Raw genomic sequence first — 24,767 nt, 5'->3', positions numbered from 1 at the left:
TAGCAATTATCAGTGCAAAAAGTCAGTTGGAAAGCTACCTGAGCATGGGCTCCCAGGTACACCCATACTGGCCTGTAAAAACTCATAGGAGACATACCCAGGGGTGCAGTGTTCAGAATATATAGCCTTGTGGAGGAGACAAGAGCTCTTACTTGAAGAATCACTGGGAATTTTCTTTGTGTAGTGTCCACAGAGCCCAGGGTCCTGTCTGGAGTTGAGTCTTACTAGTGAGTGAACTTCCTTTGCTTAAGAATCCCCTGGAACTGCTCCTCCCAGCTAGGTCACTCAGTATAAAAGGCCCCAAGCTCCCTCTGCATCAGAGAGAGAGAGAGAGACAGACAGACAGACAGAGAGAGAGAGAGAGAGAGAGAGAGAAGAGAGAGAAAAAGATTAACCATCTCCTTAGCTAGACAAAGGAAGGGAGAGAGAAGAGAGAGAAGAGGGAGAAAAAGATTAACCATCTCCTTAGCTAGACAAAGAAAGGCTAGTCTAGGACTAGCCTGCAATTCAAAGTATCAAGAGCCAGCAAGGGAAATTTTAGAGGCTTTTGTCTTTTTCCTCGTGGACATAAGATGGCTGCCAAAGTCCCAAACATTAAGTCTTTCTCCTGCTTTGCTCTCAGGCAGGAATCAGAGGGCAATCAGGCAAATGAAAGAGAAACTCTGTGAGCCCCTTCTCATCCTATTTGTTGAGAAAATACTGATTGCCTGGGTAAGGAAGCCAATTTCCCATGAGAAGTCATTAGTCAAAAAGCACAAGTCTTTGGGACCTTTGATGTAAGAGATGGCTCCAGAAAGGTCTGTTCCAACCAGTTAGGAGTCAGTGAACTGAAACTAAGAAGTCTTCTGGGTTGTGTGGTTTCTGGTAGACTCCTGATGCTTCAGCAAATATTTGCCTTCTCCCTTGTTAACACCTGCTTATCTGAAACCACTTATACTTTCTGCCTAATGTAAGCCATGCATGATTTTAGGCCTGTTTTCCCTCTCTCCTCAGTGGAAACAGTGGCATGTCAAGAGCAGGCAGCCTTGATCTCCAATCCTGCCACAGGCTTAAAAATCACTACCAGTATTCCTATTCTTTATTCCTCTGGGAGTATGGACCCAAGGTCATTGCGGGGTGCAGAATGTGGAAGGTCTGGGTTCTGTAGGAAAGCTATCAGGGGAGGGGAGGGGATACGGAGATCTGGTGGTGGGAATTGTGTGGAGTTGTACCCCTCTTATGCTATGGTTTTGTTAATCTATCCTTTTTTAAATTAAAAAAAAAAATTATGGTCCGGGAGGTGGCACAGTGATAAAGCTTTGGACTCTCAAGCATGAGGTCCCGAGTTTGATCCCCAGCAGCACATGTGCCAGAGTGATGTCTGGTTCTCTGTCTCCTCCTATCTTTCTCATAAATAAATAAAATCTTTTTAAAAAAATTTAAAAATCACTACCAGTTCTCTTCTGCAGCCTTCTTCCAAATAACAACTTCAGGTCCTTTATCCTCACCTATTGGTCAACTTTTCTAGCCTCAGAACCCCTCAGGATAAAGATCCTCAACCTCTTTTGACACTTGATAAAATATTAATTGAATCACATCTCTACAGCTCCCATCAGAAGCATCTTCAATTTCCTCTCATCTTTAGTACTGTCACCCAGCAGCAGACAAAGTACATGAATAAAGTCATGTGCCCAAGATAGCTAAGGGCTTCCCATGCTCTATGACGGGGGGGTGGCCCTGTAGAGAGTAGAGACCAGCTTGTTCAGGTCAGGCCCCAGGACAACTGGGATCACTGAACCTACATCGTGCAGGAAGAAGTCATGCCAAGAAGGTTCTACACTCTAGGAAAGACTAGTGTCACTATGAACCAACTCTCTCTACTCCTTGCCTGTGGCATTGCTCAAGTTTTTTCTCAGCTCTGGGAGTGACACCTAGGAATTTCTCTGAAGAACCAATGTGGGGTAGCTTTCCCTGATACTTCAGGCCCACACTATACTTCATCTTAGGGGTTCCCTATTATTACTTTCAACTCCAGCCTAAGCTGTAGGCACATTCCATAGGCATTCTACTCACTGGTCCCTACAACAGTCTGGTCTTTACAACAGACCTGTGTACTTGGATTTTAATGATGAGAAAGCTGACCCCCACCTCCAGAAATGCAGTGATCAGTTGCAGTCCTATAGCTACTAAGTGTTAGGATTGGCCCACCACTCCATTCCCCCTCCCCCATTCATATTGGGGGCAAAGGATGTTTTCTCTCCTAAGCCACAGAGTGAGTCTCATAGCCCAAGGTAGAGTAGCAGAAAGGCCCCAGGTTATCTCCTCATTATAGAAAGAACTTTGTTCTCGTCAGCTCAGACATATGCATCAGACTGCCTGGGTCAAAATTCTGCTGAGGGCTTCCTAAAGCTCCATGACCAGTAACAGACCCTGGAGACATTAGAGACTAGACCCAACTTCCTCAGCTGAGGCCTGTAGACAGCTGGCATTATAACACCCACACTGTATATGTGAAAGTCACCCCCAGAAGTCTCTGTGCCACTTACTAGCTGTGTAGTTGTCTTTTTGGATTTTTTTTTTTTTTTTGCCTCCAGGATTATCATCACTGTGGCTCAGTGCCTGCACTATGAATCCACTGCTCCTGGAGGCTATATATCCCATTTTGTTGCCCTTGTTGTTGAGCTTGTTGTAGTTGTTATTATTATTGTTATCATAGCTGTTGTTGTTGTTGGATAGGACAGAGAGAAATCAAGAGAGGAGGGGAAGACAAAGAGGGGGAGGGAAAGACAGACATCTGCAGACCTGCTTCACCACTTGCAAGGCGACTCTTCTGCAGGTGGGGAGAGCTGGGGGCTCGAACCAGGATCCTTATGCCAGTCCGCTGCGCTAGCACCCAGCTCTCTGCTGTGAAGTTTTTTGGCTAGGTTCCTTGCCTTCTCTGAGCCTGTATCTTATCTAACCAATAGGAATTAAAACACCTATTGTTTTGAGGTGAGGATTCAGGAAGACGGTGCATACTGAACACTCCTAGCACAGAGCACATGCAACAGAAGGGCTACGTGGTGTCACAGAAGGCCATGGCAGGTTGTGGCAGAGATTAAATCTATGTTGTAAGATATGTATACTAACCCCAAGGACATGTGAATGTGGCACTATCTGGAAGTAGAATCACTGGAGATGTGATTAGGTAAAATGAGAACATAGTGATTCTACCTGAGGCCCTATTCCAATGTGACTGAGCTCACATAAAGAGATAGGCTGTGAAGGGACTCACAGAATAGGGTCATGTGATGACAGAGGTAGCAATGAAAAGTAAGCTACATAGCTTCAGGCAAGGAGTGCCAGAGCTAGTATGAGGCAGGAGGGCTCCCTTGGAGGATTCAGAGGGAGCACAGTTCTGCCTACATCCTGACTGAAGACCTCTAGCCTCCATAAATGTGAGACAGTTTATCTCTGTTGTTTTAAGCCCTCCCCCCCCCCCGTATTTGCTATAGTAGCCCCACCAAGTTAAAGCAAAATCAGATTCCAGTTCAGAGCACCAGAGTTCCCCGTGCTGACAGTTGACATCCCAGTCTCCCCCTTCTTAGCAGAATTCCCTCACTAGGAGAGGAGTGGAGCCTTCCATGCCTGAGGTTCAACCTGCTACCTGGACTGGGCCTGCAATGTGAGCCTGCCCACAGAGGAATGCAAAAGACATTCAATCAATTCTGTGGTGCAGTTAAAACACCAGAGCTCTGAAAGCATTAGCCTGAAGCTATATTCCACATCCTGCTCACTCTCCCTCTCCTGAGAATGCAGCCAGTAAATCACATACACCCAAACCCCTGCCTTAGACTCTGCTTCCAGACTCTGCTGGAGCTTAGAAACCCAGCAAGGGATCTCTTTCTCTCTCTCTCTCTCTCTCTCTCTCTCTCACACACACACACACACACACACACACACCCCTAATTTAAGTCCACACATGTACATATCAAATATATACATATATCACATAAAGCCCATGTAGCATGTAAATACATTTATCTAATGCCCAAATATGCATATATACACATTTAATATAAATGCACACATGTACTGGCCTAACATAACTGCACATATGCAGATCTGACCTGTGAAGACACATTGTTTTTAGCAATACAAATTTGTTTTAGAATCTACATCCAAGGGAAGGAGGATGGGTAGTAAATTATTCCTGAGTTACTGAGCTGGAACCAAAACATTACTGGATACCAACAGCTTTGCATCTGTTGACTCTTGAAAATCTAATTCTGCTGGGAAGTGAGAATCCTGTACAAACCAGAAGCATTTCAGAGTCAGCATTTTGTGTGTATGGATGTGTATTTGTACATACCTGTGTGGAGCATACTATATGCATGGTCTCTATAATTATTAGAATTTGATTGCCTAAAACCTTTCTCACTGGATTTCAAATTCTAACTCTTGGGCCTGCAAGGTTTTCTCCCCAGTTTCAACTGCTTTCACCTGTGCCCCCACTTTCCTGTGGACTATGACTTTCTTGCTCTGCTTGAGTGTAAATCAACACCCTCTACTCATTTTAGTCTCATCCTTCCAGCAAGAATATCCATCATGTCACAGAGGTGATGAGTTAACAGCTTGTGTTCCCAGTGTAGGAAAATAACTTGAAATAAATAAAAACAGGCCCTCCTCTCAATGAAAAGTCTCCCCACATGGGAGATGTCACTCCCCCAACCTCATGTGCCTCTCGTGATCTAGAGAGTGATGACGTCAATGTGTGCAGACACCATAGTGTTTTTGGCTACCACCTGGGGTTCCTTAGCATCATTTGACTTGGTCTACACAGAATCAACAGACTATGGAGTTCCCTTTGCAAATCAGTCATTGTGAGGGTCTGCATAGGAGTCATTTCCAGGCCTGACCTTGTACTGGGCTGTGCTGCCCCTGCCCAGTAAATGATTAGTATCCCTCAAGGCATGGTGACAAGTGAAGTGCTTCCCTCATATTTTCACATCCCTCAGGTGAGCAGGGCACAGCAGCTTAACCTTTTATATCTCAGCTTCTCAAACCATTTCCCCCACATCACACATCCTAGAAGATTTGCACGATGCCGGTGACTCTCCCATAGGGGAAATCTGAGTCCTTAGATTCAGTGGCAGAAGAGTGGACAAAAAATGGAAGCCTGCTTTGTCTTTTCCATTCATTCTCTCATGGAAATAGAGGCAGGAGTGCCAGGAAAGCTAAGCAGGATTTGGACTTTTCATGCATGCAAACCCCACAACTATCAGGCTTGTGGAATTATAGGTTCCTGGTCAGAAGGTTCTCAGTGTCAACACTGCCCATGAGTCACCCACTCAAAGACATTTCAGATGTAAGGCTCTGAAGTTTTGAAATATTTATCTTACTTCTGAATAAAAAAAAAGTGAACAAGTCCCACACCTCATTTTGTATCTGTATGTTTTTAATTATTTTCCTTAAAGAAGACCCCAAATTGCACAAAACTTAGCCCACCAAGCTTGGAGTAGTTCCTGATGCCCATAACTTCTGGTAAAACATCAGCCAGACTTAGTGCAAAGTACCTCCCTTCACAGTAGATATATGTCCTGACACCCCTCTCCTCCTTCAGCCTCTAGACTATGAGATCTCCGCCTTCCACACCCTGCTGATCAAAGTGGAAAATGAGGACCCTCTGGTCCCTGATGTCTCCTACGGCCCCAGCTCCACGGCAACTGTCCACATCACTGTCTTGGATGTCAATGAGGGCCCAGTTTTCTACCCAGACCCCATGCAAGTGACCAAGAAGGAAAATATCTCTGTAGGCAGCGTGCTGCTGACCGTGAATGCCACAGACCCAGACTCCCTGCAGCACCAAACCATCAGGTGGGTAAACTGCTTCAAGACAAGGGATGCGAGGAAGTAAGCGTGGTTTCTCTTTCCTGTGTGCTGGAGCTGGTTATTAAATACAAATTAACATTAAATTAAATTAAATTTGCTAATCATCCGGAGGGGGGTCAGAAGGAAGGTGCCACTATGAAAAGTATAAAGCAGATGACACCCAGAGACCAGGATGGCTACTTGAGAACAGTCTCCCTCAGCTCCTCATCTTATTTGTAGCAACAGAACAGTCAAGGAATAAGTTTCAGGCCTGTGTGCCTGGAGACCAAAGGGGTCTGTGGGGGCCAAACAAAACCCTTGAAATAAACAAGAAGGAAGGCACCATATATGGCCTCCTGCATCTGACACTTGACCTACTCTCTCTATAGTAGTCACACCTTTATGAGGAAGGTAGTGACTAGCTCCACATATGAACAGGGTGTTAAGAATTCAAAGCAGTTCCATAACTTGTTGCCACATTTGGTAGCAGACACATCAAAATAACATGCAAAGTCCATGCTCTCTGCTAAGTGCTCATAACCCTGAACTTCCAGAGAAGGAGCAGACTGCATAGTACATTGGGGCCCATTGGAGTTGGATTTTCTACTCATGGATGGTAAATGGAAAACACACATCTCTAAAATGTTCTGTCTTCAGTCTGCAATCTCTGTCCTATAGCTAGAAAGATGGTGTATTTTTTAAATTTTTGTATTATATTTATTGGATAGAGGCAGCCAGAATTTGAGAAGGTAGGAGGAGACAGAGAGACAGAGAGTTACCCGCAGCACAGCATCACCACTCACAAAGCTTTCCCCCTGCAGGTGGGAAAAGGGGCTTGAACCTGGGTCCTTGCACACTGTAAAATGTGCACTCAACCAGGTGTGCCACCACCCAGCCCCAAGATGGTATCTTCATTATGAGGCTTAATCAAATGGCTGATCTCCACTGTACTAGCACAGACAAAATGTCCGTGTCGGCACAGTTTCACCGTGATCTGAAATCGATGCTTATTTCTAGATGCGTGCTTCTCTCCACAGGAAGATGTTATTAATTCTCATCTTCCAAAATCTAATCTCCATCTCCTATGAACCACAGATGATTAAGCATTAGACACACTTCTAACAAATATGCATCTTATTTTCCTGATTTGAGGCACCTGAACAAGTGCCACAGTCCCTAAGTCAGCATCTTTACCAGGAATGAGTTGACAGGCAATAGCAAAAGTGACTTTCTCCAATCCCAAAAGTGGAATTTTTGCAACAAAACTTTCTGAAATGCCAGGTGAGCTAGATGAAGGTGTGAAATAATACCGAATTCTATGTGAGTCAGAAATAGCCACTCTGTTTCTTTTTTTTTTTTTTTTCCTCCTTTTTTCCCCTTGCTCAGTATCTATCTGGCAAAGGAAACATGCAATTTAAACATCAAAAAGAAAGGCTTACTTAGGCATTTAGTTGGGGAAGCCTGTAGCTTAACAGACCAGAAGGTAGTTGTACAAATCAGGATGTCTTTAGGGGAGCTTAACTGTCATTTATGCTTCTACAACAGGAGGTGGAAGAGGTAACTTTGGGCGGCAGAGATTAAGTTAAAATGAGATCAATAGCACTATACCTAGGCTTTGCCTTATAATCTGTGATGCTAGCAGGCTTAAAAGGGTTAGTGTTGGGGACAAAGATATGCAGAGGACACAAAGCTGGAGATGCCACTAAGGCAGGACAGACTAGGAAGATGTGGGTACCTCATGTTCTTTGATTAAGACCCACTGACTTAGATGCAAAGAGTGGGGTGGGGTGTCCTGAGGGCTTGCTTATAGGGTCAATGGCTATTTGATAGAATTAAAATATCTGAAGAACCAGGTAAGGAACTGCACAGGAGCTCAATCTTGCTGGGTCTCAAGGTCATGGGAACTGGCACTTTAAGAGCTCACAGAGAATGAATTTCCCACCCTGTCAGCTGGCCCACAGGTCACACACCTAGGACAGGAGTCAGAGTCTCCTGACTCAAGGCACCTTGGAATTAAACAGAAAAAAAAATGTTCATAGATTTGAGAGCTCATCACAGCTCTGAGCCAATGAAGGAGAAGGCAAATGACATGTAGTATTCAGAATTCCTACTTAAATAAGGTCAGAATTTCAGCCAGAAGAGGGGACAGTAACACCAGATTCAAAATGTAGGATACTGAGTATCATAGTGGCCAGGATATGAGCCACAGAGGACAAAAAGTATTGTTAGAACCAGAGATTATGCATACAATGTCAGTAGTGCCCACGATGTGAGAAAGGGTAAAAGAAAATAACTTATAGTTTACTCAAGGTGGCACACCTTTGGTAGGAAGCAGAGCTGCTTCAAGGAGCTAGTCCTGGCTCATGAATCCCTGTGGACTCCAATGCAAGTATGGCCATTTGGAGTTCACTTCCTAAGAGGTGCAGGAGGTTCTTCTTCCCCAGCGCAGGAATGAATCCTCAGTAATCAAAAGCATCAAGAGCTGCTGTTCAATTTTGTGAATCCCCCAGGAAATGTAGTTACAGTGCCTGGTATGTCTAAAATGACCTGGCTGTAAGTAAACCAGTGTGTGTGTGTGTGTGTGTGTGTGTGTGTGTGTGTGTGTTTGTGTGTGTGTGTCTGTGTGTCTGTGCATGCATGGGTGTATGTATGTGTGTGTGTCTGTGCATGCATGAGTGTATGTGTGTGTGTGTGTGTGTGTGTGTGTGTGTGTGTGTGTGTGTGTGTGTGTGTCTGTGCATGCATGGGTGTATGTGTGTGTGTGTGTCTGTGCATGCATGGGTGTATGTGTGTGTGTGTGTGTGTGTGTGCATGTATACAATGTGGCACACATTTCTCTTTCTGGCCTGATTCCTTAGATACTTTTCTGTCTGCTGGAATTGAATCGCCCTGAAGCATTCCTTTCTCCACCTGGCACTGAATGGAACTACGCCCCCCTTACTTCCCCTCTCCCCTCCATGATGGTTCTGAGTGAATTGAAGGAGGGATAACATTGCTGACAGGTTGAGCTATTGTTACAGAACTCTTGGGAGGAGAAAAAGCTCATTAATTATTTGTAGCCTTTGAACCTGTACACAGAGAAGCAGTCCTGGAGGCTGAGTGCAGAGGGGCTGGGCAAGGACAGGTTTTTCTAATAATCTGTGCTTATCTTGCCAGAATCTCAGAAAAACACATTGACCTTGGGAGTGGTGGTGATAGTTTTGTCGACATCATAATGATTCTTCAGGGAGCAGGTCGTTGGAGAAAGAAGATCTTTACCCTGGGAACTCTTAGTTTTATCTCAAGGAGAGTTCTCACTTCAACTGACAAAGATGTGTACTGAGAGATGCCTTCCCAGCCATGTGACCCTGTCAGGCTGAAACCTGGCAACAGCAGGTGTTGGGCTCCACAGTCCCAGTGGTCATTGTATGGGGAGGGTGAGTCTGTACGTGGCCATGCTTCTTTTTTCTGTGGCCCTCTTTCAGTGCCTATTTCTTCTGAGATAGCTTTGCTTTCCATCTTCCCTTTAGGTCTTCATCTTCTTCTGCCCTTTTCCCTCCCTCAATCCTCACGGCCTTCTTTTCCCATGTCAGGTTTACTGATGGAGATCCACTCCACAGCCTCTTTTCTATTCCTTTCTTTTCCTCTTCTTTCTCCTTTCTTTTTAAAAATGGATGAAGGAGAAAAAGAGGGAGAGAGTGAGAGGGAGAGAGAGAGAGAGAGATGCAGCACTGCTCTACCATTTATGAAGTTACCAAGTTACCCTATCCTACAGGTGGGGGCCTGGCCTTGAACCTGAGTCCTCACACATAACATGTACTCTACCAGGTGAGTACAGCCTACCTTACCCCCTTCGTCTTTAATCGTGTCTTTCCCTCCTTTAGTGACCATATTTCTTTGCCTCTTAACCGTATTTCTCTGTCTCTTAACTCTGTCTGCCTGATTCTTTTTCTCTGCTCAGGACCCTCTCCTTCCCTACCTATACTCTCCTCCCTTCACCTCCTCCTTCACTCCTTTTCTCTTCCTCTTCCCCCTTCCTCTCTGCCAGTCTCTCTCTCCCTCCCACATTCTCTCTTTTTCCATCCCAAGGGTCTCTGTGACTCAACTCCAATAATCCTGTTTGACCTCAGATGACTGACTAGACACTTACCTGAAAATCACAGTGTTTGCTTCTCACCTATCCAGAACCCCTACAGTCTGGCTCAGATTCTGCCCCCCCTCTCAAAAGGCAGTCTGTCCTCCTGAGGGGGACTCCCTTCATTGTCAAAAAAGGAAACCTTGTTTGCACCCCTAGCCCCAGCATCACGTAGGTATTTATTTCTAACTCATTCCTCATCCTAACCGTGTCCTATCTTCTGCGATGAAAAGTATGTCTCAGGCACAGACTTCTACCCCCAGCCACTGCCTGCTCCCTTTCATCTCACAAGGGAGTGTTCAAATCAGAGAAAGGCGCCTTGATCTCTGAGAAGCCTGTAACTCTAAAGACAGGAGGTGTCTAGGCATCAGAGTGAAAGTTCTGACTAAAAAACCTAGGTCATTAAAATTTGTTAAAAAGCCCATTCCGTTCTGCTCTTAGCCAAATCAAAATGGACAGCACTGGTCTGGCGACAAAGAAAATCTTTCTTTTTAATGACTTGTATCTTCTTATCTTTTTTTCTTTGTGTGTGTGTGAAGTTGAGATAATTCATGGAGGAAACTTTTAAGAAGATATTTAAGTAAAAATACGGTAATAGAGAATATATAGTCACCCCATTCAAGAAAATCACCTTTTAACAACTTGGGCATGCCTTCTTCCAGTGTGTGTGTGTGTGTGTGTGTGTGTGTGTGTGTGTGTGTGTGTGTGTGTGTGTGTTTTATTACCAAAATCAATTCACACCATCTATCCTGCTTTGGAATCTTCGCTATCGCTTCCTAATATGTGGTAAGCAGCTTTCTATGTCATGAAATAGCCATTACTTCCCACTTCTGAATAATATTCTAGTATTACATTACAGTGTCTAACAGTTATTGTTATGGGATATTTAGATTATTTTCAATTGTGCACAGTTGTTTTTTTTAGTATCTGTGAACTTTCCTGTAGCTAAGTGTTTAATGTATCATTTATTATTACCTAGAGAATTTTCAAAAAAAAATACTTGAGCAAAAGTATTGATGTTATGTGTATGGGAGAAGTCCCAGGTTCATTACCCAGCACCACCAATAGCCAGAGCTGAGCAGTGCTCTGGTCAAAAAAGAAAAAAAAAAAAAGTGTTGATATTGTTAATGCTTTCTATCATGTAAAGAAGACTTTGGGGGGCAAGAGAGAGCTCACCTAGTGGAGCACACACTTCACCATGTGCAAGGACCCATTTTTGACCCTCAAACACCACATGGGAGTACCTGAACAAGGGAAGTTTCTAGATGGGTGGAACAGTGCTTTGGTATCTCCTTTCCTCCCTTCTCTCTCCTTGTCTAGCTCTGTCTATCCCTCATACTCTCTAATTAAAAAAATAATTAATAAATAAATAAAAGCATACCTGCTGGGAGAGTGGGATTGTGATGCACAAGGCCCCAGCAAAAAAAAAAAAAAAAAACTGGCAGCAAAAAAAAGAATTCACTGCTTTTTATACCTAGGAAATCAAGTTTATATTTTACCTATGATGTGGAGTGGTGTCTGGATAGAAAGTTTCTCTGCTCCAAGGTCCTGTAAATTTTGGTACATTATAAAACTGAGCTGCTTCTCACTCTGTCTGTCCAACATACAAATGACAATAAGGCAAATAAGGCTCACTTTCAGCCTTCACAGGAGAAGATATTCTCCATATCCTCAAGACAAAGGAGAGGAGCTGGGTGTTTCTCAGTGACATTTTAATGTCTCTAATGAGAAGCAGGCTCATGTGGCTGAACTTGTTGACTAATTGTCGTCAGAGGGAGCAGCTCGGTAATAATGATGCCAAAATGGAAATGACTGCATTTGCCCAACAGTGAGATAAATGGAGCTAACCTTGTATCTGTGGGTTTGGTTATTTGGAGGATGCAACTAACAGTTCAATCATCTTTAATAGACTGAGAAGACTTATTTTGTTCTCTTTACAATCAGGGTATTTTTGTTGAGGCAACCAAGTAGCAAGTCCCATTCCTAACATTTTTTTCAGACAGAGCTCATTTTGTCCAGGGTCTGCAGTAAACAACTCTGTGGCAGAGGCTTTGACCCACTCGTTGAATATATCAGATATGTGCTGAGGAAAAATATTATCCCTAGCCCTGTAAAATTACCTACCACTGGGCAACATTTTTTTTTCTGAGAGGATCATTTATCCTGGGAGTTCTGCAAGTATACGTCAAGCCCTGTATCTGTAAGGATTATACTTGACTGGACTATGAGATAAAAATTCTAGATGACAGTGTCTGATAAGTCTGTTTATTTTGTTTGTTCATTTGTTTGTTTTCCTCACATAAAATAAGTTTAAGATAAGTACAGCCGTCCAGATCTTGCAAGGCAATTCCACAAAGCTGCCAAAGAACAGGTTCTTTCCTGCTCATCAGTCTAGATTGGTGTCTTCTTCCTCTTCTTCTTGGACTATAAGGGTTGCCAGTGCACCAACCATCATGTGTGCATTCCAGAGAACAGAATAAAAGAAAGGAAAAGTCTTCTGTCTTTGACAGAGACTCTCTGGAAGCTAACCACATTTCTGTTTAATTCTTATTAACCAATATTTGTCACATGACCACACTTAACTACAAGGGATACCAAGAAATGTGGTTATTTTGTTGGGGATCAACTAGGGGTATGGATCGACCTGGCACTATCCATGTCCAGCAGAGAAGCAATTACAGAAACCAGACCTCCCACCTTCTGCTCCCCATAAAGAATTTTGGTCCATACTCCCAAAGGGATAAAACAGGGAAGTTTCTGGGGCCTGGGAAGTGGCACACCCAGTTAAGCACACATAGGATGAAGCACAAGGACCCATGTAAGGATTCAGGTCTGAGCCCCACTCCCCACCTACAATGGGAACTACAATGGAGATGCTTCACAAGCAATGAAGTAGGTATGCAGGTGTCTTTCTCTCTCCCTCTCTATCTCCCCCTCCTCTCTCAATTTCTCTATATTCTGTCCAATAAAACAGAAAAGAAGGAAGGAAGGAAGGAAAGAAGGAAGGAAGGAAGGAAGGAAGGAAGGAAGGAAGGAAGGGAGGGAGGAAGAAAGGAAGGGAGGGAGGGAGGGAGGAAGGAAGGAAAGAAAAGGAAGGAAGGAAAGAAGGAAGGGAAGGAAAGAAAGAAAGAGAGAGAGAAAGGAAGGAAGGAAGGAAGGAAGGAAGGAAGGAAGAGAGAAAGAAAGAAAGAAAGAAAGAAAGAAAGAAAGAAAGAAAGAAAGAAAGATAGCCACCAGGAGCAGTGGATTTGTAGTGCTAGCACCAAGTCCCAGTGATAACCCTAAAGGCAAAAAAAAAAAAAAAAAAAAAAGAAGGAAGTTTCCAATGGAGGGGATGGGACACAGAACTCTGGTGGTGGGAATTATATGGAATTATACCCCTGTTATCTTACACTCTTATTAGTCATTATTAAACCACTAATAAAAAATTCTTTACTTGAGAAGAGTGGGAATTGAGACTTTCTGTTTAAAAAAACAGGATAAATTTTGAAAGATGAAAACAAGTAGTGACATTATATTTTTAGACAATCAAAATAGTGGATCATTGTGTTGCTAAAGAAAACTAGTAGAAAAAAGTATAACCACTATGGTTACCCTTCCTTTCATTCACTGAATTCAATGAATATTGTTTATGTAGAGTCCCCTCTTAGCCTGACACTGTGCCAGGTGTTGTGTGCTTACTCCAAGAGAAAAGGTTCTACCTAAAACGTTCAGGGCCAATAGGCCTGAGAGCAAGAACACTTACTTCTAATGTTGATGCACCCAGGAAAAGGGAGGAGAGGGAAGAGGAAGGGGAAAGAAGAAGGAGACTAGCTGTTTCTTTGGAAAGTAAGAACCAGTGGTTCAACTGGGGAGAAAAGGCTATGCAACAGAAATTGCTTATTTCCCAGCATCATCACAATCTTGCTTGTCAAGAGATTCCTGAAGAGCCCAACACCCCAGTGACCTGATGCCTGAATGCAGGGCTCTACTTCCTAGAAGCTGGATTCCAGACCATGCTAGGCAAAGATTTCCACAAGCCCCAGGAGATCTGAATGTTGAATGATGCTAATTATGGATATGATGACTAAATCACCCAGTATTTTCGAAAATAATACACAAATTTGCACTGACATCAAAGTCATATTTAACTCTAGATTAGGTTAGATTAGATTGGATTGGATTGGACTAGATTGTATTGGACTGGACTAGACTGGACTAGAAATGTGGTAGTCCTTAGAATGAGAAATTATGAATCTCCCTTTGGCTGATAAAGAAAGCATAACCTCTCTGAGCCTCAGTTTGTAGAAGGAAAGTATCTGAGTTGGTGTTCAGAAGCCAGTGAGAGCTCATGGTGCTACCTCTGCCCACCCTGTATAACCTTGTGATGCTAGTCATGGAATAGACTTCTTATTACAAGAATGTCATAGGTGATTACATAGTATGAAGTACAAGGACCCATGCAGAGATCCAATTCGAGCCCCCCACTCCCTACCTTCAGGAAGTCCACTTCACAAACAGTGAAGCAAGTTTGCAGGTGTCTATCTTTCTCTTTCCCTCTCTATCTCCCCTCCCCTCTCAACTTCTCTCTGTCCTATCCAATAAAATGGGGAAAATGGCTGCCTGGAGCAGTGGATTCGTACTGTAGGCACCAAACTCTAGCAATAACCCTGGAGGCAAAAAAAAAAAAAAAAAGAAATAAAGAAAGAGAAAGAAAAGACATCATTAGCAATTATTAATTAAATATTCCAAGCGAGTTCAAAAGCAAAAAAGAAAAATCATTTCAAGAACTCTTTGTAGTGTGGGTACACCTTAGTATGCATGATATGACTTCAGATGAGGCCATCACAGACTGAGAAAACATTAGATATTTAAAGGTCTTTTTTTTTTCTTTTGACAAGCCACATTTATAATCTCACCACTCCAGGCTGCTATTATCATTCAGATAGAGAGCTCTAGATAGAGATAGAGGAGTTAGAGATGTCGTTTTTGACGGGTTATGTTGTTTTCGCCGGGCTGGCTTCACGGGCAGGTAACAGACGACCAGGGACTCATAGTTGAGCTGTAGGAAGTATCTCTTTATTCATGCAGGACGCAGCACAATCTAAGCCGAGCTGAGCTAAACTAAAGGTAAAGTACTCTAAAACTCACAATGCTGTCTTTATATATACTTGACAAGTAGGGTGGAAACAGGGTGTGACATAGAGAGGGTGGAGAGAAAAGTGACTGGTGACAATCAGAGTGTGACAAGGAGGGGGGGTGGAGGAAAAACATATCATGAAACAGTGGGGATTGAACCAATGCCCTGGAGGGAGGTGCTTGTTAACAGCGGTTATATAAATAGAATGAAGTGGTTATGTAAATAGAATAGTGTTAAGCAGGGGGGATTTAAACCAAATGAAACAGAAGGGGTCTCATGCATACCAACAATTCCCCCTTTCTTTTTAACTAATGGCCATTGTGGGGTGAACAGAAACGTATATCCTACAGGCGTTTTCAAAAGAACTGGCATAAGACATGGAAAACAAAATAGGCGAGCAGCAATAACCAGTGTGATGCCAAGTGGAGCTTTTCTTGCCTCAAAGGGCAAGGCCTAGCAGGCGAAAGGGCATTTCTTGTCTCTGGGAATGCTTCATGCCTCTGGGGGCATCTCTTGCCTCAAAGGGCATTTCTTGTCTCTGGGAATGCTTCATGCCTCTGGGGGCATCTCTTGCCTCAAAGGGCATTTCCTGCCTCTGTGGGCATCTCTTGCCTCTTGGGGCGCTTCATGTCTCTGTGGGCATAACCTAATAAGGAGGGGGAGCTTTCTGCCTCTGGGACAGAGCCTGCAGGCGAGGGGACATGGTCTATAAAGTTTCAAGGCAATTGGCTGAAGTTAGTCTTTGAGAAACACAGCAGTGTGTACCAGTAAGTCCGATGGAGGTGTCAGTCCAAAGTAGCTGACCACAGAAGAAAATGCCGGAGGATGAAACGCTGCACGTCTGTCTCGATGGGGAATGTTGGCCACCAGAATTTTGCTTTTCTGTAGAGAGTGATCTTTGGAGTCTGTGAATCTGTTTCTTCAGGTCGTGCCAGGTCACCTCATTGGTTTCCGGGGGCGATGTCAGAGAACAGGATCCAAATGGATTTCTAGGAATTCCATTTGAGTAGATGTTTTTTCATGTGAAGACTTTGACAGCTGAAATTCACTTACTTGTCAAAAAACTTGTAGCAGATTAGAAGTTTACTATAATTGATAACTCCATTATAATTGGAAGTCTTTTCTAGTATGATTTTAAGGTTGTTTAAACAGTTTAAACTCAATAAAATGTGGAAAGGTAAACAGAAGAACCACGGTTAAAAGCCTCAAGCATGAGAATAATTAACATAATCATTGCACTATCTGTCCCACTCATAACTCATACAGTTTTCAGGATTAAACGTTTCAGATTCATGTCAAGACGTAAAAGAGAAATCAAAGGAGGAAAAAACAATTTTTTGGATTGTTTCTGGATGTCTCTAGAAATCATGGCTGCATCCAGCATTTTTTTTTTAAGTCAATGTCAAACAAAAATTCAGTCATTCAAATCATTCTCTTATGAAATGCAACTTGAACCAGATTATCAAGATCTCACCATGTAGGATTAAGAATCCCCGGAGGGCGACCTAGTCCAAAAAGGTCCTCGAAATTCCATTTAGGGTGTTTCTGACTGTTCCTGCTGGATTGCTTCAGGCACCCATTTTTAAAAGCGTCTTCCCATCGAAGAAAGAATCTAATCAGGAGAGTAGAACTAACCACGTGTCTCCATACTTGGGAACTGCCAGGGTACTCGAGAATGCTCCTCAAACTAAAGTAGTCCTTCTCCAAGGGAAACATTCGAGAAGAAGTCCAGAAAGTTCCAGGGGAAATCCCCATGCATACCCCAAGGTCTACGATCACGGTCATAAAGAACGAAATTATGGCCTGGAGCGAAATGTAGTCCTTTTCCTCGGGAAACATGAGAGAGGGAATCCAGAAAGTCCAAGGAGAAATCTCCTTGCATCTCCCAAGCTCTATGATCCCGGTCATAAGAAACCAAAGTTCCCGGTCAGGGAACCGAAATGTGGCCCAGAGTAAAATGTTCCAGAGACAGACTAACTGTCTCATGATGAAACAATAGAGGCTTTGGCAAACCTCTTCATAAGTAGAAAGACAACCCATGGTGGATGGGTAGCCAAGTTTACTTATCTGGACGATGGGTGGGTAGGGTCCCACGTTGATGCCGGTCCGTGTTTCAGGGCTTATTTCAGTCCCTGTTCAGGCGCCAAGAGAGAGAGAAGACACCGTAGCATCAGAGCTGCCCTTGTGGCACTGGTCCTCAAACCTAGGTCTCATACATGAATAGACAGGTGCCCTATCCTGTGAGATATTCTTCTAATTCCTCAAAGTTTTATTTTTATTTATTACTTTATTATTATTTATTATTATTATTATTATTAGATAGGACAGAGATAAATTGAAAGAAGAGGGAGAGATAGAGAGGAAGAGAGGAAGAGACACACCTACACACCTGCTTCACCTCTCCTGAACTTTTCCCCTCAGACAGGACTGAGTACTTGAACCTGGGTCCTTGAGCATGGTAATGTGCTCTCAGCTGGGTATGCCACCACCCACCTCCCTCAAAATTCTTCAAAATGGCAGAGTCCATGGCTGGGCCTGGCATATACAAGTACTAAGTAATCAAGTGTGTTAATAGCAATTTGGTATTATAAATACTATTATTTTTTTATCTTCCAACATTGGCTAATGTCCACCAACTACACTACACTTGCATGTAGCCTTCTTTTAAACTAAACCCAAAAGGGAGGCCTCAGCAGGGCAGACAGACTTCTCACTGAACTTCCATGAAAGTTACATTAAAGATCCATTTCTGTCAGTCAGCCCTTCTTCCGAAACTTTGATCCAAATTGAGCCTATTTCTCTGAACACAGAGTATCTGAATCAAATTCAAATTAGATTCTTATATCTCTGAAAATGACAGCCTACTTTGTCCTGGTTTCTTTGGGGCCCTACTTAAAGTCATTTTCCTTCTCCTCTCTCTTTGGATTTGAATGCTTTTTAGCACCCCGGTAGCATTCATTCATGGGCTCCATGTGACACAGAATGTAGTATACAATGATAGAAATTCAGCCCCCAGATGCCCAGTTTCAGTTTTGCTTTTCTGTCTGTGACTCATAAAGTTCTTTTCTTTAACACATTGTTTAATCTAATATTGGAGTTCATTCAAAGGAAATTACCAAAAAAAAAAAAAAAAATGATGGAGAATGAAGTGAAAACTTCCAGCTGACTATGGTACATTTTATTCTGTCTCTTCTAAGACCTATAGAGATAGATGGAACAAATCAGCTCCCTTGAAAATTTCATCTTCACTGCCATTCTCAGAAACACAAAGTTCAAAATATATATATAGTAGCTTACTATTTATTGGGAGCAAAAAAAAAAAAAAGGCAGTTTCAGATACCTTTTATGAAAACAAAGAACATTTCAAGACTAGATTTAAGAGTTTAATTTGTATGTAGAAACTATTGTATATACTGTCAAATGTAAAACATTAATTCCCCAATAAAGAAATTTTTTTAAAAAGTTTAATTTGGAATGCCTCATACCTTTCTAACTTTAATCAGAAGTTAAAGGCCAAATAACATTTCTTCCTGGGGAAATTAAGAGAGGAACTTCCATCTACTGATATATTATTAACACTTCATCTTAATTAAATGTGGCTACTGACCTCAATAATAAGATTTGGGGTGAGGACATTGCTAGTTTTTTTTTAATGTGACATTTCTTTCTTGAGTCAACAAAGAACTAGAAATGTAAGTCAACTGTTTACAGAAGTGCCTTTGTAATTTTTAATTAAAGTGATGTCTTTCCATTGGAAGTTAATAGTGGCAATACATTTTACTGCTTACTCTACTGTGGAATTTTTAATTATTTATGTAAAGATATTAGCAGAGGTGACTTGTTTTTAGTGGTCAAATCTTATGGTATAAAGATGCTAGTGAGACAGTAGACCTCATAAATTAAACAACTGAATTTTTAAAAATTTAACATCTTTGGTAGCTAAAAATAGAAATATGACTTTTCTAATGATCCAGAGATGGAACATTTTCATCGTGAACTTCAATTAAATGTGTTTGATTTGGTAAATGTGATTTGGGTAGTATGTTGAAAAGGTTATTTTACAATCCAACCATCTTTTTAGCATCCATCTGCATATGTTACTATAAATTTGCCATAGGCAAGGCTTTTATTATTGAAAACAAGATTTCAAATTGGTTATATATTAATGTAATTATGATAGACACTCATGTCAGCCTGAAAAGTTAATTCTTAGGGCCAATGTAGAAAATATTGACAGCTGTGGATATTATTTCTTGCCCAGTGTTTTCTAAGCTGCTAAATCTGCTTAGCTGCTTTTTTTATTATTATTTTAATAAAGGCATTCGAAATAGAGTAGGAACCCCACAGAAGCTACCAATCTAGCATTGATTGAGAAAGTTGTGCATTTCAGGATTGCAACAGAAGTCAGTCTAATAACTGTTTTATTTTATCATCTCAGTTTGTCAATCACCAGCTCCAGACAGACAATGAGCACATCCTGAGGTCTCACAAGCAGCTTATCACTGCGTTAGCACTAACACGCATAATGAAACTGTAGGCAGTGAGTCTTGTAACTAATTCAAGAAATGAGTTTTATCATCTGCTCCCAGTTTGCTTTCCAAATGAATCCTGAAGCTTGTCTTTTCAAGTGATGAAATGCTAAACTACAGTTCTCCTACATATGTTTAATTTGGGGCTGTCTGGATATATTCTAATATCATTACAGAAATCTCATAACAAAATGAACTTTATGTCTATGGCTTTTAACAGCCTTGGAGTTCTGTGTGAGGCTGCATAAATATAATGGGGCCTCTGGGTCTGAACTAAGGTTAGGATGAGGTAAGCCATCCCTTCATTCATTAAATCATTCATTCATTCCACAAATGCTTACTGAGCACCTATGTCAGCCCTTTTCTATTATTAGGAGACAGCAATAGCAGAAACAATTAGGAATATCTGTCATAGTAGAGATTATTCTGGGGGTGGAGAGTGAACAATAAAATAAGTAGCATAGTGCTGAGTGATCAGTGTACAAAGAAAGAAAACAGAGCAGAGAAAGAAGTGGGGACCTATAACACTAGATAGGAAGCCAAGGAAGAAGTAAATAACTGAAAGAAGGCATGAGAGGTTGTACCTACATGCCATGGCAAATGTACTGTAAACTATTAAACCCTCCCCCAATAAAACAATAAATATAAAAAATAATAATTGAAAGAAGCAAGGAACGAATAATGCCGATGCCTGGGAAGAGTAGCCCAAGCAAAGGGAAAAACAAGTGAAAAGGTTCTGATGTTCTTCATGCCGGCATGAGAAGCAAGGGTGGTCAGTGTGTCTGGTGAGTTGGGCTAAGGGTGAAGCAGGAGGTTCATGAGATGAAGCTGGAACTGTTACTCTGAGGAAAATTAAGGTCTGAAACACTCTGGTGGTTCTAGAAGAAGGTTTAAGAGAAAGATAAGGATGTGGTGGTGGCACACCTGGCTGAGCACACAAGTTGCCATGAACAAGAACCTAGGTTCAAGCTCCTAGTCCCCACTGTAGTGCTGCAGGTGTCTCTCTCTCTCTCCTTCTCTATCTCCCTCTCCCCTCTCAATTTCTCTCTGTCCTATCAAACGAAAAAAGGAGGGGAGAGGAATGGCTGCCAGGAGATTTGTTGTGCAAGCACCCAGCCCCAGCAATGACCCTGGTGGCAGGAGAGATAGAGAAAGAATGGGGAGGGAGAGAAGGGTGCAGCAGGCATCCTGAAGGAGGGTGTGGGCTTGAACCTGGGTAACAGCAGTTCAAGCAGTGAGAAGCCAGGAGATGCTGGGTTCTTGGAAGAAATAGCAGAGATCAGATAAATAGCAGAGATTTGAAAAGTATGAGAAGGAGAAAGAGAGGAGAGAGAGAATGGAGAAAAGGGGAGAAGTGAAAACCTTCACTCCAAGGTATTATTATTTTTTTTAACAATTGCAAGATCTGGGTAGACACCTAGGGAAGAGGCTGGTTCATTAGAGAAGAGATTTGGGGGAGGGGCAATAGGAGCTTAGATTTTATCATATTATGTTTGAAACAGAGATAAGGAGAAGGAGACCCAGATAGCAGGAAGAGTTTGACCAGAGATCAAGGCCTGTATGTCATCAGCATTCAGATCAAATTTAAATTCTTGAGACTTTGAGATCCCAAAAGTGGTGACTGAAGGTAGAAAGAAAGGAAGCCTGGAGGAAGAAAACTTGGACATGAAAGATGCATTTTCTCAATGGGCACAAAAGAAGGAGATCTTGGTTTTTAATTTTTTATTTCATCGGAGACTCAATCTCGTCTTGATGAGCTACCCCCGGGGGCTGCACTAAGAAGGGACAAGCCCTGGTCTTATAAAGCCTCACAGAGAGAGGTAGTATACTGCAGGTAGTATACCTGCAGTCTAATGCCAGATTTCATGAGTGCAAAGCTCCACTCATCCATCTTCTTCCATTGTGACTGTACACTGACATTTCTCTTATTGGTGCCTCAGTTTCCTTACTTGGAAACTGGAGAAATTAATATCTGAGTTTTAGAGTTACTGTGAAGGATAAACCAACTCATTCAGACTAAGTACCTAGACCATGGTTCTAGCACATATTAGGCACTTAATCAGTTATGACTTTCAGCATAAATGAATGTATATATTAATTATTTAAAAGTGACACTTCAAGGGCCAGCAAGATAGCCTATCAGGATAATACACCTGCTTTGCCATGTACACAACCCAGGCCATTGCACGCAGAAAACTTAGGTGCTGTGGTATCTTTCCCCCTATGCCTCTGTTTCTTTCTTCCTTTCTTGGAGTTCAGTAGAATTTTATTAGTCATTTAATAATGATTTACAAAATTATGATTTTGCAGCAGTATGGTTGCACACCACACTCACAAACAAAATTCTGTGCCCTTTCCCCACCATATTCTCATTGTCTGAGAGACCATTTGACACCTGCTGCTCCTATTCTCCTTCTCCTCCTCCTCCTCCTTCTTCTTCCTCTTTCTCTTCTCTTCTCACCCTCCTCCTTCTCATCTCCTCCTCCTCCTTGAAAGTTCATGTATTTCAGTTATCTCTATTCTACACATGTACAAATCATTTGGTAGTTGTCTTTTACCTCCTTGCTTACCCCAGTTAGCTGAATCACCTCCAATTTCATCCATTTTGTCCCAAGGAATATAAAACTACTTCTTTTTTTTTTTTTTAGTTGCCTAGTATCCCATTGAGTATATACTCCACACTTTTTTTTTTTTAATCTAATCATTTGTCCATGGGCATTTAGGCTCTTTCCACTCCTATAAACATAGGAATGCATTTGAATTAGTGTTTTCATAACCTCTGGATTTATGTCTAGGAGTGATATTGCTGGATCATATTTCCATTTATATGTGTTTAAGAGCTCTCTCTATTTTTTTCATAGGGACTTCACTAGTTTTTGTTCCCACCAACAATGGAACAGAGTTCATTTTTTCCCACATCTTTACCAACACTACATTTCCTGTTTTGTTGATATAGGCCATTCTCATCTATATGAGGTGGACTCTTAATGTTGTTTAGATTTTCATTTCTCTAATGATAAGTGAAGTGAAGCATTTTTCATATGTTTGTGGGACATATATGTATATACCTTCTTCAGAAACCTGTAGATTTAGATCTTTTGCCCATTTTAATGGATAATTTTGTTGAAGTTGTTCAGAGGTATGATTTCTTGATATGTATCTGGAATCAACCCATTACTAATATGTGATGTGCAAATATCTTCTCCCAGTTAGTGAGTTGCCTTTTTATCCTTGTGTAGTTTTTTTTTTCCATGTGTAGAAGTTTTTTTAGTTTGATGAAATCCCACTAGTTTAATCTTATTTTAGTTTCTCTTACCCACGGAGTTAACGCTCCAAATCTTTGGAATTAAGTGTCCCAAAGTGTCTCACCAATGCTGTCTTCTGTGTATATTGTAGTTTCAAGTCTGATATCTATATCTTTGATCCATTTTAAATTAATTTTTGTGTATGGTGTTAAGTGATGATCAAGTTTTATTTTTTGTTTTTTAAATTTTTATTGATAAAAAGGCAACACTGACAAAAACCATAGCGTAAGAGGGGTATAATTCCACACAATTCCCACTGCCAGAACTCCGTAGCCCACCCCCTTCCTTGATATCTTTCCTATTCTTTATCCTTCTGGGAATATGGACAAAGGGTCACTATAGAGTGCAGGAGGTGGAAGGTCTGGCTTCTGTAATTGCTTGCCCACTGAGCATGGGCATTGACAGGTCAATCCATACTCCCAGCCTGTCTCTCTTTCCCTAGTAGGGCAGAGCTCTGGAAAATCTGAGCTCCAGGATACACTGGTGGAGTCATCTGGCCAGAGAAGTTCGATTGGCATTATTCTAGTATCTAGAACCTGGTGGCTAAAAAAAGAGTTAACATATAAAGCCAAACAAATTATTGACTAGTCATGATCTTAAAGGCTGGAATAGTTCAGATGAAGAGTTGGGGGTTCTCCGTTTTGTAGATAGTTAGTGGTCCCATTTTAGTTATATTCCAAAGGGGCCATGACTATACTAGTTTTTTGTTTGTTTTCTGAGCCTGGCATCAAATATACAGGTGAATACAAGGTATTGTCTGGGGAGATGATGTCATGGCTGCATAAAGGACCAGAAAGCTGGATCAGGGAAGAGAGTAGCTCCCAAATATTGGAAAGGTGTATAAATATTGTTGACTGTAAACCCCATCGATTTGATGTGATCTGGGGCCCATATTCTGCTTAGGAGTCTATGTGAACTCTGCATCCCTGTAGATCTGAGTTCACATTCTATGATCATGAGTAGGAATGTTCCAAGCTGCCCCAATTTCAATACTCATGTTCCTCAGGCATAGCATAGAGTATGTTGTCCAGCCTCCCTTCAGAGGATGGAACATTCTCTACTGTTGTTGATTCAAGTTGAGGGCAAGGTCCTATGGGGGCCCACAAAGGGGTCTATTGTGTTGTTCCTGATAGAGATGACCGGTAACAATGGAAAGAGGGATTTATTTGAGGTCTAGGCCCATCATGTCTGTTTGGGAATCTCAGGACTCCCCAAATAAGGCCCCAGCCGATGGAGTGGCCTGATAGTGACTAAAGAGTCATTGGTAAGGCATGCCAGTCTCTTGCCCGTATTCCGCTTTATAGTCCTTACTTTAATAAGGTTAGCTCTGGAGTGACTGAGGGAAGTGTAATAAGAAGTAGGTGAGGGGAGTCGGGCTGTAGCACAGCGGGTTAAGCGCAGGTGGCGCAAAGCACAAGGACCGGCATAAGGATCCCGGTTCAAACCCCGGCTCCCCACCTGCAGGGGAGTCGCTTCACAGGCGGTAAAGCAGGTCTGCAGGTGTCTATCTTTCTTTCCTCCTCTCTGTCTTCCCCTCCTCTCTCCATTTCTCTCTGTCCTATCCAACAACGACAACAACAATAATAACTACAACAATAAAATAACAAGGGCAACAAAAGGGAGTAAATAAATAAATAAATATTAAAAAAAAGAAGAAGAAGTAGGTGAGAACGGTATCTAAGTCTAAGTAGACACTATTTCATTAGGAAGTTTATGGTGTCTTTTTAAGTCTTTCTACTTGCTTACTGCATATACTGATTCACTGCAGACTATTGTGTACTTTTGCTTTCAGGTATATATTTTGCCTTAATTTATGGATTCATGTGAATATATGGCCTAGCTCATGGGACCTGGTCTGAATCTAGGTTTTG

General features: G+C 42.0%; 1 protein-coding gene across 3 annotated transcripts in view; it reads left to right on the top strand.

Annotated features, from left to right (window-relative positions):
* Positions 1-24,767, top strand: part of CDH13 (cadherin 13) — a 1,263,374-nt gene that overhangs the window by 1,162,710 nt on the left and 75,897 nt on the right. For all 3 annotated transcript variants that reach the window (XM_060185111.1, XM_060185110.1, XM_007528362.2), the window contains one exon: positions 5,582-5,835. In XM_060185111.1, coding sequence (XP_060041094.1) covers positions 5,582-5,835 — 254 coding nt within the window. The remainder of the gene's footprint in view (positions 1-5,581; positions 5,836-24,767) is intronic.

Source organism: Erinaceus europaeus, chromosome 2 (genome assembly GCF_950295315.1).
Source record: "Erinaceus europaeus chromosome 2, mEriEur2.1, whole genome shotgun sequence".
NCBI lineage: Eukaryota > Metazoa > Chordata > Mammalia > Eulipotyphla > Erinaceidae > Erinaceus > Erinaceus europaeus.
This window is presented reverse-complemented; position numbering and strand designations above follow the sequence as displayed.